General features: G+C 41.6%; 1 protein-coding gene across 1 annotated transcript in view; it reads left to right on the top strand.

Moving 5' to 3' along the window:
* The window catches only part of eogt (EGF domain-specific O-linked N-acetylglucosamine (GlcNAc) transferase), a gene marked incomplete at both ends in the record, with an annotated part of 57,627 nt that overhangs the window by 22,800 nt on the left and 14,424 nt on the right, over positions 1-20,403 (top strand). Inside the window, 2 exons of the mRNA XM_080728504.1 lie at positions 15,681-15,787; positions 17,317-17,420. Of these exons, the coding sequence (XP_080584630.1) occupies positions 15,681-15,787; positions 17,317-17,420 (211 nt within the window). The remainder of the gene's footprint in view (positions 1-15,680; positions 15,788-17,316; positions 17,421-20,403) is intronic.

The raw sequence follows: 20,403 nt of genomic DNA, 5'->3' as shown, positions 1-20,403 counted from the left end.
TATGTAATCCGCGTATCTCGAGAATACGAGATACGTCCGTAACGTCCCACCGGCTTCAAATTCGGCACGCGCGTTCCCCGCCGCAGCAGGTAGTGCAGTGCCCGGCCTGGAACCCAACCCGATTTTCCGGAAATGGTGCGAAAGGTTCAGATTCCCCGTATGCGGACCTGATGTCTGACATCAGGGTTTTCCGGAACCGGCACTGTGTCTGCAGAGATGTCCATATATGGGCATAAAATGGACGCAGATAGACAGATACAGATATCTCCATATATGGGCATAAATAGACACAGGCAAACAGTTGGTCAAAACAGGTCCTATGACAACAGGTATAATGGAGTTGGGGCATTCATTCCCTATTTACATCTTTCCCGAGTAGGCCGGTCCTCGACTAGACGCTTGGCCAACCGTCAGGCAGATATCTCCATATTTGGGCATAAATGGACACAGGCAAACAGATGTTCAAAACGGGTCCAGATATCTCCATATATGGGCATAAATAGACACAGGCAAATAGATGGTCAAAACGGGTCCTATGACAACAGGTATAATGGGGTTTGCATTAAAGGGCGGGGCATCCATTCTCTATTTACATCGTTCCTGAGTTAGCCAGGTTGCCGACTAGACGCTCGGCCGCCCGAGCTTCTAGTATTAAAGGAGAAAAATAATGTTTCAAAAATATTTTATGAAAAAATAAGCTTCATATATGTGTTTCTGTTCAAAAATGACCACACGAAGCGTAAAATAATGATAAAATAATCATTCTGGCCATTGTCAGGCTGACACTTTGTTTACATTCTTGTATATGTTAGACTAGGATGTAAACAAAGTGTCGCCCTACAAAAAAAAGTTGACTATAGCTCCTTTAACTAATCGGATAGCTGTATTTACCTTTTTTCTGGATGACATTATATGGTCCTTGAAAAATCACCGCTCACTTCACACTGGGCTGCACTGGCTGCACAAAACAGGATGGCATGCACAATCTGCATTTCTCAGTCTACAGCCATATTTGGGTGTGACCACATTAGTTTTCTTGCCCTCCATTGTGCAGACAGTGGTTCTCACTCTTCAATGTGAAAAGGTTTTTCTCCAGTGTGGATACGCTGGTGCCTCTTCAGATTACCTAACACACTAAAGTCCTTGCCACACTGTTTACAGTGGAAAGGTTTTTCTCCTGTGTGGATACGCTGGTGACTCTTCAGGTTACGTAACTGACTGAAACTCTTGCCACACTCTTTACAGTGAAAAAGTTTTTCTCCAGTGTGGATACGCAGGTGTCTCTTCAGATTACTTAACACACTAAAGTTCTTGCCACACTGCTTACAGTGGAAAGGTTTTTCTCCTGTGTGGATACGCTGGTGAATCTTAAGTTCATCTGACCGACTAAAAGCCTTGTCACACTGTTTACAATAGAACGGTGTTTCCCCAGTGTGGATATACAGGTGGCTCTTCAGGCGACCTAATTCAGTGAAACTCTTGCCACACTCTTTACAGTGAAAAGGTTTTTCTCCAGTGTGGGTACGCTGGTGACTCTTCAGGTGACCTAATCCAGTGAAACTCTTGCCACACTCTTTACAGTGAAAGGGTTTTTCTCCAGTGTGGATACGCTTATGACTCTCCAGGTGACCCAACTGACTGAAACTCTTGTCACACTGTTTACAGATGTGGGTTTTCTTCCTTGTATAGGTCAGCTGATGTGTCTTCACCTCTCCTGGTTGAGTTAAAGTATTGATACATCTTTGATGACTGTAAGATTTTGGTTCGTCTCGGTCTCCTTGTTCCTGGCTGGTTACAACTCTGGTGATTTGCTGGCACAATTCTGAGGGGATCTGTCCATTTATGGGCATTTGGGAGTAGAGGTCGTCATGGCTGGACTTAGATCTGGAGTATGTACAATCAGAACTTTGTCTGGGAGGATTGTGACCACACTCCTTCCTGAAGTGGCAGTTCATCATCAAATCTGAATCTATACATGGACTGTTATAGGAACACTGAGTTTTAGGTGCTGTTGGGTAATTCTCCTTCTGACTCCTTATGTTTTCTATCTCTTTCTCTCACGACGCAAAAAAACTGAATGCTCTGACTTCTGTGGAATGAAAAGTAATTCAAAAGTATTTTCAAATCTTATACATGCTGAGCAGAGCTCTGGTCTGACCTCAGTCACAACACAACCGGTTGCTGTGCATGCCTGACAACACCGATGTGCGCAGGCTGCCGCCCCTCCATATTTGGCAAGAGTGATATCATCAATTTGACATCACTACCATGATGGAAGAGATCCAGGTAGATGCCACGCCTTTATTAGACCCAGTTTATGTATGTGTCTACATGCATAAATGCAGTGGGGATCATTTCACTTTGCAGGTTGGAGATCCGGAGATGCGGATACGGATATGGCATTTGTCTGTGCCTGTGTATGTGTGTGCCACATAATATAAAACTTTGCAATATGTCCTGAACATGAGCCAATACCAAGGTATGCACTTGTGTCTAAAATACAATTCAATGGGGAACGGTAACTTTAGTAGCTGATACCACCAATTTAGCTACCAGTCAGCAAGGTCAAACGTAATCTATGGATGTATAGGAATACAAAAATCACAACTAGAATTTGCCATCCCAGGTGGTACCCATATGAGATATTTTGGCTCTTGGCCCAAGGACTAATACAATTGGAAGTATTGCTCTACACAACAAACTCAGAGGAACGGGGAGGTGGGGAAAAACGGTCGATCTACTTGAAGCGAGGTGTGAGCCTCGACAGCCGCGTTATATTACAGACATGTTGTGATTATGTCAATTCTACCGTTTCTTTGCAAAACCACATTTCTTACAGAAAACATTTGTATAAATGGTATTTACAGTAAAAAGGTCAGGGGGAGGTAGTAGTAGTAGTAGCAGCCTAAACACACAATTATGTCAGAGATACTGTACATTTTGTTATCTTCATATAATGGTGGTGGTGGTGATGTCTTCTTCTTGTTGTGTCCACAAGACAGTCAGTTACAAGGCTTAAAAGATTAAATAGTGATAACATTTATTTATGTTCAAATAAGGCTTTAGGGACATAAAATAAAAGGACAAAACTGTAAAATAAAGTCTTATAAAATGTTCCTTGTCATGGCATTTTCAGCGGACATCATAAGCATTTATAAATTACAAAGTGATGCCTATGAGTTGGTATTAAGGTGATAATAGACTGGTTGACATTTCCATGACATTCCTGATATAAACAATAGATGTTTTGACCTTATGTAAAACTATGGGTATCTGCGCTAATGAGCAGTTATTTACACTAATAGGCCTGTTAACAAGCCATTGTTATTCAGCAAGAACAAAATAGCCAACCAGCACACATTAAAACACACCCACTGCCAAACACGAGTTTCCCAGAGTTGTTTTGGATGCTGTCATACTGCCAAACACGAGTTTCCAGAGTTACAAATTGTATTTCATATTTATAAAGAATATCAAAACAGGTATGGCGCAATGTGGTTCCGATCGCCAAAGAAAAGAAAAAAGAAGCACAACTGGTCTGGGGCCAGATACGGAAACCGATTCTCCATTGACTCCCATTCTAAAGCTTGCAGGAAACAGCCCATATTTCTTTTTGTCCCTCCTTTTGGTCCGTCCTCATTTTTTAATTGAAACACATATATGAAGCTTATTTTTTTATTAAATATTTTCGAAACATAATTTTTATTTTAGCATCCGTTTTTCAAGAAAAAGTTGACTATAGCTCCTTTAACGATTGAGTAACGACCGAATCACGGGAGCGCGCCGCGACTCGTCTCGATTTTATTACGACTGAGAAATCTTTTCAAAGTTGTTAGGTGTAAGGCTAGCTTTAGAGAGCTTCAAAAACATTAAAAACTAAAAAAACTAAAAAACTAAAATGGCAGGAGGTTTGTGTTATAGGCATACAGTATATGGCAATCCAGTTGTCCAGAATCGCAGATCCAACTGATATGCCCATGTTTGGGCATGCCAATATATGGGCATGCCTCCCCCCATAATCACCCCAGAGGCAGATAAAGACATGAAATTCTATTCCACTACAGACATGGACACAATATTTTCTACAAGAGGACTTCATATAATTCATTTAAACGTTAACAGCTTAAAATGTAAAAACAAGATGACAGAATTAATTTCAATGTTTGGAAATGGTAAGGTTGGAATACTTTCTTTTTCTGAAACTAAAATAGATGACTCATGCACAGATATCGAGATAGAGATTAAAGGATACACCGTAATCAGGAAGGACAGAAACCGGTGGAGGGGCGGGGTCTGTATCTATGTCAGATCTGACATTACATTCACAGAGCTACCTGAACTAGGTATTGATACAGAATCAGTTTGGGTGAAAATAATCTATCCACGAGCAAAACCGTTGATTATTGGTGCAATATACAGACCCCCAGACCAAGACCATACCTCATTTTATGACCGAATAGAGAATCATGTGACAGGTTTGGGAAGTGCAGAAATAATTTTGACAGGCGACTTCAACACAAATGTCCATCGGAAAGACACGCCCATATGCCTTTTGCAACCTGCACAATTTCACCCAATTAATTAAACAATTCACAAGGATCAGCCCATCTTCCAGAACCATCATAGACCTTATAGTGACATCAGACAGTTCAAGAATTCAAAAGAGTGGAGTCATTGAATGCAACTTGAGCGACCAATGACCATAATATAATTTTTTGCACCCGTAAAATCCCCCGTAGAGCTGCAGTTCATGGCCATACAACAGTGAACAGCAGATCCATGAAACACTACTCACCCGAAGCCTTAACATCAGCTCTTGAAAATATGGACTGGACTGAAGAGACTTGGACATGTTTCAAATTATCATTTTTGTCAGTACTCGACAGCCTAGCGCCTTTAAAAGAAGTTAGGGTCAGAGCTCGCACTGAGCCATGGATGAAAAGCGAAATATTAAATGCTATAAAACTCAGAAATAAAATGTACTCAGACTATAGGAAAAGAAACAACTTGGAAATACTTGAAAAAAGCAGAAAACAACGCAACATAGTAAACAATATGATCAAAAAGGCCAAAAAGAATTATTTAAACGAAAACATAGAGGCAAATAAAAATCACCCACATAAACTGTGGGAAGCTCTAAAAAAGTTAGGATGCAATAATAAACTCCAAACTAAAAATACAAACATCTGTATTATTTCAAACGGCACACTAGAGACTGATAAGCTATTGGTGGCAAACTCCTTTAATAATTTTTTCACCACCGTTGCCTCCAAAACTCACTATGCGAACCTAAGAATAAAAAAAGACTCCTTCACATTCAAACCCGTAGGAACAGATGAAGTGCTAAAAAAACTCATAGCACTCCAACCAAATAAAGCAACCGGCCTTGACAATATACCCACCAGATTCATCAGAGACGCAGCTTTCTCTATTGCTCCCATAATAGCACATATTACAAATTCATCGATCAGTCAATGTCACGTCCCACAAGATTTTAAAATGGCAAGAGTAATCCCACTACACAAAAAAGGAAGCAAATTAGAACCCGGCAACTTCCGCCCCGTCTCCATTCTTGGTGGAATCTCAAAGGTAATGGAGAGACTAATTCAGGAGCAAATAAATAACTACCTCGCTGAACATAAACTCCTGTTCGAATTCCAATCAGGATTTAGGACATCCCACTCCATGGACACTTGTCTATTATATCTAACGGACTACATTAAACGAGAAGTAGATTCTGGTAAATATTGTGGAATGGTCATGCTGGACCTCCAAAAAGCATTCGACACTGTCAACCATTCTATACTATTGAGTAAACTAAGGGCGATTGGATTTGATAGCACAGCAATAAATTGGATGAAATCCTACCTTGAAGGAAGAGAACAAGTGGTAGACATCAATGGTACCCTGTCCTCATCCCTAACAGTGAGCTGTGGCGTTCCTCAAGGAAGCATACTAGGGCCACTATTATTCCTCCTCTACACTAACGATATGAATGCTGCCTGTAACTGCAAACTGTTCCTATTCGCTGACGACTCAGCACTCCTGATCTCCGGAGAGGACAAATTGCAGGTGGAGGAAGCTCTCGGTTCAGAGGTCACCAAGATCCGTACGTGGCTTAACGACAATAAACTGTCACTCCATCTTGGTAAAACAGAATCCATACTTTTTGGGACCAGACATTCGCTAAGAGAGATAAATATAAATGATTTCAAGATCAAAGTCGATGATACAATAATCTGTAGCAAAGAAGAGATTAGCTACTTAGGCTGTATTCTGGATAAATACCTGTCCGGGGATAGCATGGCATCAATGGTAATTAAAAAAATCACACCCGTGTGAACTGAGCGGTGGTTCCCCCCCCCCCCCCCCCGTGTGTGTGTGTGTGTGTGTGTGTGTGTGTGTGTGTGTGTGTGTGTGTGTGTGTGTGTGTGTGTGTGTGGCCTGGCCTGAACAACAGCGCCCCTCCCTTAACATGTGTGGTCAGAAAAGGTACTACACCACAGGCTTGAGGCTACATACAGACCCACATACAAACAAACAAACATACCTACACACACGGCCACGCTATGGAGACGGTGTGACCACCGCTCAAAAAGTAAATCAAAGAACGAGATTCTTGGGCAGAATGTCCGCGTTTATCAATGAGAGTGCCCTCAGGACTCTTGCTGGAGCCCTCATTCAGTCCCTCTATGACTACGCCTGCACCTCCTGGTACTCCAACACCAAAAAACCATTAAAGACAAAACTGCAAACTTCCCAAAACAAACTGATTCGACTACTTCTTAAGCTGGGGCCCTTGACCCACGTTTCTCCCGCTCACTTTGCTAGCCTAGGGTGGCTAAATGTAGACAACAGGGTTAAACAACTAAAAATGGGTCTGACTTTCAAAATTGTCAATGCAAATCGGCCCTCAACTCCCACAGTACCAGCATATCTGATCAAACACCTCCAAAAAGTTAGCGACACCCACAGCTACAACACCAGAGGGAGCGCAAATAATGATCTTATAATACAAACTCACAGCACTAATATGGGTAAATTCTCCTTTTACAATACTGCCACACAAGTGTAGAATTCCCTGACTATTTCCCTTAAGACAAGTAGCTCGCTGGGCTCCTTCAAGGCTGCTCTGAAAATCCACCTATCAGGAGGCCAGAGGTGAAGGTAAACACCTTTCCCCCACTGATTATACTTTTATTTGCATTGAATTTTGTTGGCATATTGTACCTATGTTGTTCATTATTGCTTGAAATGTGTTATTGTTACTTATTTGTAATGAATTGTGTATTATGGACTTCCAATGTAAACAAAGCCGTAAAAGGTCTTATTTGGAATGTTCCTTTTTGGCACTGGATGTGAAACCGGCCGGGGCTGCTCGGCATGGAAATATGTTGCATATACCTTGTCTTGTTTTTCAAAAGATTGCCAAATAAATGATTCAATCAATCAATCAATACTCAATTCATAGAGAAAAGTGAGTTCCCATACCGGGAGTCGAACCCGGGCCGCCTGGGTGAAAACCAGGAATCCTAACCGCTAGACCATATGGGAATACGTCTCTGTGCAGAGCACTGGTGTATTCTATTCCGGCCGTGGATAAACTTAGTGGCTAGACTGAGAAAGTTCAAAGATCGCCATTATATCTCAGCAAAATGCGCCAGGCTCATTAACAACAATCACTCAGGCTTGGTGGTTTGAATGTGAATCCTAAAGAATAATGTAATGGTGCTGCACAAATGGCCCGACCTGCATATCAGTGGGGTGTGAACTAACCTTGTTACTGTAGTATGGTACTTTAGTCTCTAGCCTGTTGTGTAACAAAGGAAGGCAGAGAAGGGCCCCCTGAAAGAGGCAGTCAGGCATAGGGAGTAGAGTAAACCCTTGCACCCCTAAAGACTAAATTTTGATGTTAAGTGTGCCGTAAAAAGTGGGCCAGTGGCGCAATGGATAATGCGTCTGACTACGGATCAGAAGATTCTAGGTTCGACTCCTGGCTGGCTCGCAAAATGTTTTCGGAACAAGACTGGGTCAAAGCCCAACATATGGCTGAACTGTGTACGGAATTATGGGCTATTTCTTAGACCGGAGTTTTCAAAGTGGGTGACGGGGCACCCTGGGGTTCTGTGACGGCACTCCATGGTTGCCTCTAGATCATTTGATAATATTTGGAATTTGTCTGGACACAAAAAATATTAAGTATCATTTTAAACTTGAAGTACAAAGTTATTTTTAGACAGTTCTAAAGAATATGGCTATTATCTCAACGTTTTCCTCGAAACATAATGGCTAAAATTTGCTATAAATATGTGATCCTGGGACTGAAAATCATGAATATAATGTAGGGGTGCCTCGGATGAAAACAATATTTATAGGGTTGCCCTGAGCCAAAAAGGTTTGGGATCCCCTGTCTTAGACAGTGGTAGTCTATGATTTGCTGGATAGATTTGATTTAGTGGTCCCAGCAATATTTGTTGATACGTTTACCGAAGTAGCATATCACAGGATATGATTAACAGGGTTGTTAGGGTTACTTTTAAAAAGGAATCCCCTACAGTTACAAGTTACTTGCAAAGAAAATGTAGTCAGTAACGTAATCTGATTATCACAATTTAAAAAGTAACTACTAGTTACTTTCAGTTACTTTTGGATTACTGTTTAGCAAAACTCTCTAATTAAATAAAACAAGTTTTACCATTGATAACTAGACAAGAATATTGAGCCAATGAAATTAGGAAAAGGACAACAGAATCTTACTTAAGCGATGTGGCAGTACTTTACACTGATTCGACTTGATTATTTTATTGTTTGGCGTTATAACTTATTTGTAAAATTCTTGAGGGCAAAGGGGAGAATGTAATCCAGCATGTAACCCTCATCATTCAGATCCGTTACTGTAATCCAGATTACTCATTTTAAAATGTAACCTGAGACTTTACAAGTTACCTGTTTTTTGTAATCTGATTACGTAATCCCGTTACATGTAATCCGTTACTTAACAACCCTGATGATTAACCTATCGTATCCTATCAAACTAAAAGGATAAACACCACAAGAAAGCCTTTGGGCTTGTTTAAATTGTGGTCCCTTTTTACAACTCATACTGATACAATAAATGCAGACAAATAAAACACAGTACAATGCAAAAGAATCTCATCATAAGATAGTCGGAAAACGAAATAAAAAATAAATGGTATCTTACTATAAATGCGAGAAGTCTCTGCGTGCGTGCGTGTCTGCGTGTATGTAAGCCGCGTATCTTGAGAACCGTTCGTCCCACCGACTTAAGATTCGGCACGCGCGTTCCACGCCGCGGGGCGGAGTGCAGTGCCGGGCCTCGACCCGACCCGATGCGCGGTTTTCCGAAACCAGCGCAAAACGTTCAAAATCTCCTTAGGCAGAGCTGATTGTTGACATCAGGCTGTTCCGGAGGAAATCGGCGAAAGCCTCATTGTGACATCAATTCATAAAAGGCTCTGACATCACGTACGCCACATGAGTCAACAAAAAATGGACGCATGTAGACAGATATCTCTGTATATGGGCATAAAAGGGACACAGACAGATACAGAGATCTCCATATATGGGCATATGGGCATAAAATGGACGCAGATAGAGTATATGGGCATAAAAGGGACACAGACAGATACAGAGATCGTATCTCGAGAACCGTTCGTCCCACTGACTTCAGATTCGGCACACGTGTTCCACGCCGTTGTATGTAATCCGCGTATCTCGAGAATACGAGATACGTCCGTAACGTCCCACCGGCTTCAAATTCGGCACGCGCGTTCCCCGCCGCAGCAGGTAGTGCAGTGCCCGGCCTGGAACCCAACCCGATAACGCGATTTTCCGGAAATGGTGCGAAAGGTTCAGATTCCCCGTATGCGGACCTGATGTCTGACATCAGGGTTTTCCGGAACCGGCACTGTGTCTGCAGAGATGTCCATATATGGGCATAAAATGGACGCAGATAGACAGATACAGATATCTCCATATATGGGCATAAATAGACACAGGCAAACAGTTGGTCAAAACAGGTCCTATGACAACAAGTATAATGGAGTTGGGGCATTCATTCCCTATTTACATCTTTCCCGAGTAGGCCGGTCCTCGACTAGACGCTTGGCCAACCGTCAGGCAGATATCTCCATATTTGGGCATAAATGGACACAGGCAAACAGATGTTCAAAACGGGTCCAGATATCTCCATATATGGGCATAAATAGACACAGGCAAATAGATGGTCAAAACGGGTCCTATGACAACAGGTATAATGGGGTTTGCATTAAAGGGCGGGGCATCCATTCTCTATTTACATCGTTCCTGAGTTAGCCAGGATGCCGACTAGACGCTCGGCCGCCCGAGCTTCTAGTATTAAAGGAGAAAAATAATGTTTCAAAAATATTTTATGAAAAAATAAGCTTCATATATGTGTTTCTGTTCAAAAATGACCACACAAAGCGTAAAATAATGATAAAATAATCATTTTGGCCATTGTCAGGCTGACACTTTGTTTACATTCTTGTATATGTTAGACTAGGATGTAAACAAAGTGTCGCCCTACAAAAAAAAGTTGACTATAGCTCCTTTAACTAATCGGATAGCTGTATTTACCTTTTTTCTGGATGACATTATATGGTCCTTGAAAAATCACCACTCACTTCACACTGGGCTGCACTGGCTGCACAAAACAGGATGGCATGCACAATCTGCATTTCTCAGTCTACAGCCATATTTGGGTGTGACCACATTAGTTTTCTTTCCCTCCATTGTGCAGACAGTGGTTCTCACTCTTCAATGTGAAAAGGTTTTTCTCCAGTGTGGATACGCTGGTGCCTCTTCAGATTACCTAACACACTAAAGTCCTTGCCACACTGCTTACAGTGGAAAGGTTTTCTCCTGTGTGGATACGCTGGTGACTCTTCAGGTTACGTAACTGACTGAAACTCTTGCCACACTCTTTACAGTGAAAAAGTTTTTCTCCAGTGTGGATACGCAGGTGTCTCTTCAGATTACTTAACACACTAAAGTTCTTGCCACACTGCTTACAGTGGAAAGGTTTTTCTCCTGTGTGGATACGCTGGTGAATCTTAAGTTCATCTGACCGACTAAAAGCCTTGTCACACTGTTTACAATAGAACGGTGTTTCCCCAGTGTGGATACGCTGGTGACTCTTCAGGTTACCTAACTCACTGAAACTCTTGTCACACTCTTTACAGTGAAAAGGTTTTTCTCCGGTGTGGATACGCTGGTGACTCTTAAGATTACTTAACACACTAAAAGCCTTGTCACACTGTTTACAATAGAAAGGTTTTTCTCCAGTGTGGATACGCTGGTGTGTCTTCAGATTACTTAACACACGAAAGTTCTTGTCACACTGCTTACAGTGGAAAGGTTTTTCTCCTGTGTGGATGCGCTGGTGTATCTTAAGATCATCTGACCGACAAAAAGCCTTGTCACACACTTCACAGTGGAAAGGTTTTTCTCCAGTGTGGATATACAGGTGGCTCTTCAGGTGACCTAATTCAGTGAAACTCTTGCCACACTCTTTACAGTGAAAAGGTTTTTCTCCAGTGTGGGTACGCTGGTGACTCTTCAGGTGACCTAATCCAGTGAAACTCTTGCCACACTCTTTACAGTGAAAGGGTTTTTCTCCAGTGTGGATACGCTTATGACTCTCCAGGTGACCCAACTGACTGAAACTCTTGTCACACTGTTTACAGATGTGGGTTTTCTTCCCTGTATAGGTCAGCTGATGTGTCTTCACCTCTCCTGGTTGAGTTAAAGTATTGATACATCTTTGATGACTGTAAGATTTTGGTTCGTCTCGGTCTCCTTGTTCCTGGCTGGTTACAACTCTGGTGATTTGCTGGCACAATTCTGAGGGGATCTGTCCATTTATGGGCATTTGGGAGTAGAGGTCGTCATGGCTGGACTTAGATCTGGAGTATGTACAATCAGAACTTTGTCTGGGAGGATTGTGACCACACTCCTTCCTGAAGTGGCGGTTCATCATCAAATCTGAATCTATACATGGACTGTTATAGGAACACTGAGTTTTAGGTGCTGTTGGGTAATCCTCCTTCTGACTCCTTATGTTTTCTATCTCTTTCTCTCACGACGCAAAAAAACTGAATTCTGTGGAATGAAAAGTAATTCAAAAGTATTTTCAAATCTTATAAATGCTGAGCAGAGATCTGGTCTGACCTCAGTCACAACACAACCGGTTGCTGTGCATGCCTGACAACACAGATGTGCGCAGGCTGCCGCCCCTCCATATTTAGGCAAGAGTGATATCATCAATTTGACATCACTACCATGATGGAAGAGATCCAGGTAGATGCCACACCTTTATTAGACCCAGTTTATTTATGTGTCTACATGCATAAATGCAGTGTGTGAGAGAGAGAGAAAGAGAGAGAGTACAGGCGGACACACTGAGCTGCGCTGAAATGGGCAGCATGTTTGTGCTTTACCAACAGACTAGCTAGACATATAGACTTCAAACGCGACTACAGATAGCCCGCACTATGTACAATATGATAGAATGCGATCACTTACAGTAGCTGACTTTTCCCCCGTCCACTGCGTGCGGTGGAGAGCTGTGTGTTATTCATGAGATGATTGACAATGTCTTGTATTAAATCCATGCATGTGTCAGACACAGATGGTACTGATTACCTTTAGATGGTGCTGATTATCTTTGCAATGTAAGGATATATTCCATAATCCTGTGTCAATGTCGTCTAAAAAAAACGAGAAAAAAAACCCCGAATCCCATCACCAGGCTTTCCTGCGTCCAGACGGTCTATGCAGGAGTTTACTTTCACTTTCATAACAGAATGCAACAGCACTGCAAAAGCTGTTGCAAGCTACAGAAAAAGACATCCTATAAAAGTACATTAAGCAACAGGAATGTAGGCTATACAAGTATACAGTATGTAACATTGTCCCTTACGGAGGCTTTACAAGCCAAAACAACAGCAGCAGTGTCATGAGGTAATATGTTGCCCTTAAATATTTGAAAGGAACAGTCTAGAGTCTACAATAGTAGACTATTGTGACATAAGGTACATTTCTCACCTTGAAAACAATGAAATGCAACCTTGTTTATTTTAGCTTTTTAAGACAATCGTTTTGCATTAAGATTTTGCTTGAATAAATTTAAATTTTAGATTTAGGCTATTGATAATACATTTATCAATAGCCTATTACTTCAGTTAAACCAATTTAGACCCTCTAATGCCTCTATGCTTGCTTTGTAAAACACCCCTGAGTTGCACTATTTTTCCATACATCAACTCTCTTCACCAAAAATAGACGATCTACAAGCTTACTTTGGGTGAATATGCTCTTAGAATAAGGATGCTGTAAACGTTTTTTTATTTTAAATATGTCCTAATGAAAAATTAAATGGAGGAAATCATGATCTTTATTTCCAGTTAAATAAAGTGCAAGCTTTTGGTCATAGACCTTCTTCAGGCATGCAGCATTAATCGATTGACAGCCTAAATTAGAACACAAATATATTTAAGAAATAGTGAAAATAGCAGATCTCCAAGCTCACAACGCAGCGCAAAGCGATGCGTTGCGTTGTGAGCTTGGATATCTGCTGTTTTCACTAGTTTGGGTCACAGGCAAATGTCTAATTTCTCTTTTGGATTACAAGCTATAAAGTTTAACCATGCAGGCTATAAGGTCATTACTAAAAATTACTAAACTAAAAACTAAAAAGTAACTAAAAAGTTACTTTTCACAGTAACGCATTACTTTTTGGTATGAGTAATCAGTAAAGTAACTGAGTTACTTTTGAAATGAAGTAACTAGTAACGGTAACTAGTTACTATTTGTCAGTAACTTGCCCAACACTGAATATATGACAGTTATTACATGTGAATAAGATCATTGCTTACAATGGGCTAGTTAAAGGGGTACTGTCACTTTAAAAAGTCATCTTAAAATATGAGTTAATATTTTTATGATGACATTGTGGGAATGCGCAATTATAAGCCAATACAATTAATTGACTGTACTTAGACTACTTACTGTACTGGTCAGCTGTTGTTGGGGGGTGAGGGGCAGATTACACTGTGACATGAGTTTCAGACTATTTCAGACCGTTTTCAGAGACCACATGACCTACTGTATCATACTATTATAATTTCAGGGCGTGCCTTTAAAGACGGACCTCACACTTCCAAAGTCTGGTTTAATTATCAGAAAAACCAATCTGATCAATAAAACTATATACTAATAATGTTCCCCATTCCCAAAATGTTCCTAAATTAACTTTATGGGATCTCAAACTTTGCCCTATCTGTACCCTCTTGTAGAATGCCAGTATCTATTAAAGGTAGGGTAAGTTTCAGTTTTCATGTAGGTGACAGATGGGGGCCTTCCTTCAATCATGATCAAGTGGGGGCAGGCCTTGGTTCGCATAAGGCCCGGCCCCACTCGACCATGATTGGAGGAAGGCCCCAATCTATCCTGATTGGAGGAAAACCTGTCACCCAATAGTTTTTGAAACTGCTTTTTTCTCCTCACAGGAGATAAGGCTGAAGTCCAAACACTATAGTTACTAGAACTATAAGAACATAGACCCATTGTGTTATTATTTGAATGAAATGAAATCACTTACCCTGCATTTAATATTCCACTACACCATCGTTAGAAGAGAAAGTGTTTGGTGTGTCCCTGAGTGCACCAGATGACGACACATATTGTGTCACTTGTCACTCCTGCTTTCACAGAGAGGGGGCTTGGCAGGAGGTTTGTGTTATAGGCATACAGTATATGGCTATCCAGTTGTCCAGAATCGCAGATCCAACTGATATGCCTATATTTGGGCATGCCAATATATGGGCATATACTGATGACATCAGGGATCTCCATATATGAGCATAATACAGATATACCAGATACAGAGACCCTCATTATTTTGTATTGGCATACAATGGACACAGGTAGACAGACAGATACAGAGATCTCCATATATGGGCACAAAGGGGACACAGACAGATGGGTACAATGGGTAGTCTAAAGGCCGATTCATACTCCACTTTTAGAGAATTTATTACGTAATTAATGGCGGGTACCGTCATTAATTCGCTGTTCGGTGCCACCGAGATTTTCTGACTCCCCGAACCGAACCAAAATACATTTTTCTCTAAAAGTGTTGTATGAATCTGCCCTAACAAAGCCCGCGACACTATGACTCAGACATTTCGGTCTGATCGGCCGTGCGACGTATCTGAGCTGCGTATCGCCCCGAACTGTTGATGTGAGGGCCGAACCTCTCCTAGTAAAACATTATGTCAAACCTCCGTCTCTCCTGGTCCTGGGGTGGTAGAGCAGTATTTCGTGTCACTGTCGGGCAGAAACCTCATATCTCCAAATTTGTATGTTTTTTTCCCCCCCGCAAAGTAAAGCTCTGCTTCATCATACAAGGCTGTCGCACAAAAGTAGTGAAAACAGCCGATCTACAATCACACAACGCCTCGCGGTGCGAGGCGTTGTGTGCTTGTAGATCGTCTGTTTTCACTAGTTTGAATCATTTTTAAAATGATAAATAGAAGACGAACGGTTTTGGACATACAAGGTTTCCACCCGACAACGACGATTTGTTAAAAAGTCCTTCATGGCACCACAATGACATAACCTGCTTTTGCTTTTTGCAGGTATGCTGAACTACAGACATATACGGAGCTGGACTTCCATCCTTCGGGAGACAAACACTGTGACCTTATCATCCAAAAACCCACTATTTTCATGAAATTGGATGCTGGTAAGGAAGGACAATGCAGTGGCTCTCACGTTCAGCTAGTCAATAACATACTGTATACATCACTAGAATATACTAACAAGCTACCAAGCATCTCAAATAGAATCTTTACTCAAATTAAAGTTAGTTCAAGATTTTGCACTTTCTCACAAAATGTCAGAGGTTACAATGACTCTACCCACACTCTTTGCCCTTCATTTGCACTCGTTTATTTTTATTTTTATTATTATTATTTTTTTTACAAGGGTTCATGTTTTACATATTAATTAGAGATATATATATTTTTTTAAATAAGCTGGCGATTTCTTTATTGCTATTTACTGTAGGCCTACTAGCTCCCAATAAGTCACAATCTCCCATGAATGTCTGCGGGGCATCCTGGGACCGGGGGATGTGACCATTGACCCGACGGTCGACCGTTACACAGTAGGCTATGTCAGTGTCTGAGATGCAGGTGTGCGTTCACAGACTACACAACTACAATCTAATCCAGTGTTTCTCAACCTGTGGGCCAAATTATTTTGGGGGGTCCCCAGATGATTAACTTAATGTGCAGCATTGTTTTCTCACTCAGCAGTAAACAAAACCAACAACATAATGTTTAAGTGTATAGAGAGTTTATGCACATTTCTAAAGTGACATAATTAGCCATTGTAGGCATGCCCCCACTCTCTTTACATCGTCCTCAGACGAGCCCTCCATCAGCGTATCCAGTCATCTCAGTTCTCGATCCATACATCTGGCCAGCTCCTTTGTGCATTCTGCACCAGCATCTTTCTTTAGTACGTCCATGTAGGTAGGTGTGGGACGTACTCTTGATCGATGCCCGTGTGTTCCCACAGTACAAGCGTTTTGGAGTTCTCTGTGTCGTTGGCAGTGGCCGGCTAGTCTCATCCTCCTGACTGCTATGTTCTCTGATACACTTGGTAGTGCCCCGTACAGAGGCTTGTTGGTAACGTGCTCGTCCTGGTTGATGTTCAGTACCACACGTAACATTCTGGTGGAGCACCCGTACAGGGACTTCTGTAGAGCTTGCGTTAGTGTCCAGCATTCACAGCCGTAGAGGACGGTCGCAGAGAAGAAACTGAGCTTGATGCGTCTGGGGAGGTTGGATTTTACACACTCTGGTCATGCCGTTAACCCATTTAGTGCTCCAGACATGAACGGGTTAAAATGTCCAGCGTGCCTCTCGCAGGCTCCATCCACTGCCATTCTCTTATTTTGAAGGCCAGAAGTCCAATGCGTAAACATTTCCGGTCATTCAACGGAAGCGATCGTCACTCCATGCCGTTGCTGTAATGGCCGATCGTTGCCTTTGTTATTACGTTATTGTAGCTGCTGCTTAATGGGAATGCTTATTATTATTATTTATATAGTGTTTATGCATTTGTGTGTTTTCTATGTAATGATGGTTTTATCATGTATACTGACAGTCTTTATCTGGCATGGGTCGGGCTCCATGACTTTGAGGCATGGAGACTGTAGAATAAAGATGTGTCAAATGTGTGATGTTGCTTTGTGTCTTTTGACAGGGGTCAACATGTACCACCACTTCTGTGATTTTGTCAACCTGTACATCTCCCAGCACATCAACAACTCCTTCAGCTCCGACGTAAACATCCTCATGTGGGACACGGTGGGTGCTTTACATCACTGGTTCTCAACCTGTGGTTTCGGGACCCCCAGGGAGGGTCCGCAAATTATTTTGGGGGGTCCCCAGATGATTGACTGAAACTCCTATCACATTGTTTACATTCCAGAGGGTTTTCCTCCAGTGTGAATACGCTGCTGGTGTATCTTCAGCTGACCTAACACACTGAAACTCTTATCGCACTGTTTACAATAGTAAGGTTTTTCCCCAGTGTGAATACGCTGGTGTATCTTCAGCTGACCTAACACATTGAAACTCTTATCGCACTGTTTACAATAGTAAGGTTTTTCCCCAGTGTGAATACGCTGGTGTATCTTCAGGTGACCTAATTGACTGAAACTCTTGTCACACTGTTTACAATAGTAAGGTTTTTCTCCAGTGTGGATACGCTGGTGTATCTTCAGACTAAACAACTGACTGAAACTCTTATTGCACTGTTTACAATGGTAAGGTTTGGTGTTTGCTCAGATTACTTAACTCTGTGAAACCCTTGTCACACTGCGTACAACGGTAAGGTTTTTCTCCAGTGTGGATACGCTGGTGTCTGCTCAGATTACTTAACTCTGTGAAACCCTTGTCACACTGTGTACAATGGAAAGGTTTTTCTCCAGTGTGGCTGCGCTGGTGTGCCTTCAGGCTGCCTAACCAACTGAAACTCTTGTCACATTGTTTACAGATGTGAGTTTTCTTTCCTGCGTCAGTCAGATGATGTCTCTTTACTTCAGATTGTGTTAAAGTGTTGGTAGACTGTTGACATCTGTAAGGTCGAGATTCTTCCGAGTTTCCTTGCTGGTAGCTCGTTGTCGGGAACCACAAGTTCATCATCAAAGCTGCTGAGCTGTAGAGGTCCCAGAAACGTAACTAATGATGTGTCAACCTACGATCCAGGATTGGTTACAGATCAATTAACAGCTGTATATGAAGTGCATGGATCTTTGATGAAATAGTCCCTCTTGTAGGCGTTAAAAGCTTCCCCGATGTCCGTCTCCTTTTGTGTCATTCACACTGTTCAGTCTGTTCTTAAGCCGAGCTTATTCAAAGCTCACGTCATGATTGTGTTGTCACTATGATGTCAGCCATGCCCAAATATGGAGTTTCATGTCATTTACAGAGATAAAGTTTCAGCCCAATCATCAAACCTCAATTGTCTTCCAGTGCGAAATTAAGTGCCAAAAATAAATGGAAAGGATAAACTATAAAGGTGCACTCCTCTGAGCGCAGGTCTCAGGCCGGGAACCCGGTTCGATCCCGGACTCCCTCGGGAGGAGCTTTAAAGGTGATACACCATGAAATTTCACTTTTCCTATTTTAAAACCTTTTTTTGGGGTCCCACTAGCACCTTCTATCCTCACAAAGTCCCATTTCTGACCGTTGTGTCTTTCTCTGGTTTTGAGAAGGCGAAGGTTACAAGTATCCCACAGGTTCTCAAAACAGGCTATCCAGATTTGCTGCCGATTGTGACGTCATCTGCCGATTGTGACGTCATCATAAAAAAAATAAAAAAATGTTTTCAAAAAGAAATCTTTTTTTTTTTCAAAATTCTTTTTTTTTTTTTCAAAAAGATTTTGAGGGAGTGGGGCAGTTCAGGCCAAAGGTGGTACTGCAGCTGAAATGCTCTGAGAGCCATTAAAAAATGAGAGAGGCTCTCTATTCAGGAGTGGTAATTTAGCCTCAAACCTTTTGAAAAACGTTTTTGGGACATAAACAATATGACATAAATACTTTTTAAATGCATGGTGTATCACCTTTAAGTTGAAAGATAAGATGAGGGAGGCAGAGGTATACTGTCTGGAAGAGGGGGAGCAGTCTGCTTTCCTCACAAACAACACATTGCCATCCAAAAAAACTTGCACCGCTAGCTACTGTGATAACATTATTCATATTAACTGAAAAGAAACAATCATGCACAACAGGATGCACACTACAGTAGCATGGCTCTGAATATAGTCGCTGTCAGGTGGAAACCATATGTTCAAAACTGTTACTTTTCAGGATTCTAATTTAAAAAAAGTAAGTAAATAAATTATGCATCACTTGCTTATTTGTCTCGCGTAGCCATACAACTATTCCACAATCTCCGAACACTATTTAGAGTCTGGAACTACAGCTCCTGAATGGCAAGTAATGGAAACTGGCATTTCCGTTCTAGAAAATATATTTTAAGATGTCATTTCTGATAATCAGCAAGCTAAATATGCTTATATGATTTTTATTTATATTAGGATAAATGTGCGAGAAATGGAAGTGAGGAGGAGGCTTCACTTCCGCTTTAACCGGTCACTCATCATTCTTCTTACGTTACCCCAGACTGTATGACGGGAGCATTTGCAAATCAGGCAGTCAACAGTCTGGCCACGCGAGACTACTTGCTTTTTAACCACTTAAACCCTCTATCGTCGGGCAGAAACCTCTTATCTCCATGTTCTAACTTTTTGTGTCTTTTTGTAAATTAATTCCCTTCTTGATCACTCCACAGCGTCACACGAAAGCATCAAAAGTAGCAAATCCTCAAGCTCGAAACGCGGCACGAAGGACCACCTGACCATATCGTCGTTGTCGGGTGGAAACCTTGTATGTCCAAGATCGTTCGTTTTGTATTTATCATTTTAAAAATGAACTGAACTAGTGAAAACAGCAGATCTACAAGCACACAACGCAGAGGCGTTGTGTGCTTGTAGATCGGCTGTTTTCACTACTTTTGTGCGACAGCCTTGTTTGATGAAGCAGGGCGTTACTTGGTGAAAAAACATACAAACTTGAAACTTGGAGACACAAGGTTTCTGCCAGACAGTGACAATATGCATTATTGACTGTGGTCCCTTCAGGTTTCCAATCTTTTTTCCCCTTTTTTCCCATCTACACCAAACCTCTTATTGCCGAAAGTAGCAGACCTCCAAACTCACAACGCCATCATGTTGTGATGGGTTGTGAGCTTGCAGAGCTGCTATTTCTTGCCTATGATGACAGC

This window comes from Nannobrachium achirus, assembly GCF_963921795.1.
Source record: "Nannobrachium achirus genome assembly, chromosome: 6".
Taxonomy (NCBI): Eukaryota; Metazoa; Chordata; class Actinopteri; order Myctophiformes; family Myctophidae; genus Nannobrachium; species Nannobrachium achirus.
The sequence above is the reverse complement of the archived record's forward strand: the minus strand, read 5'-3'. Positions and strand labels throughout refer to the sequence as shown.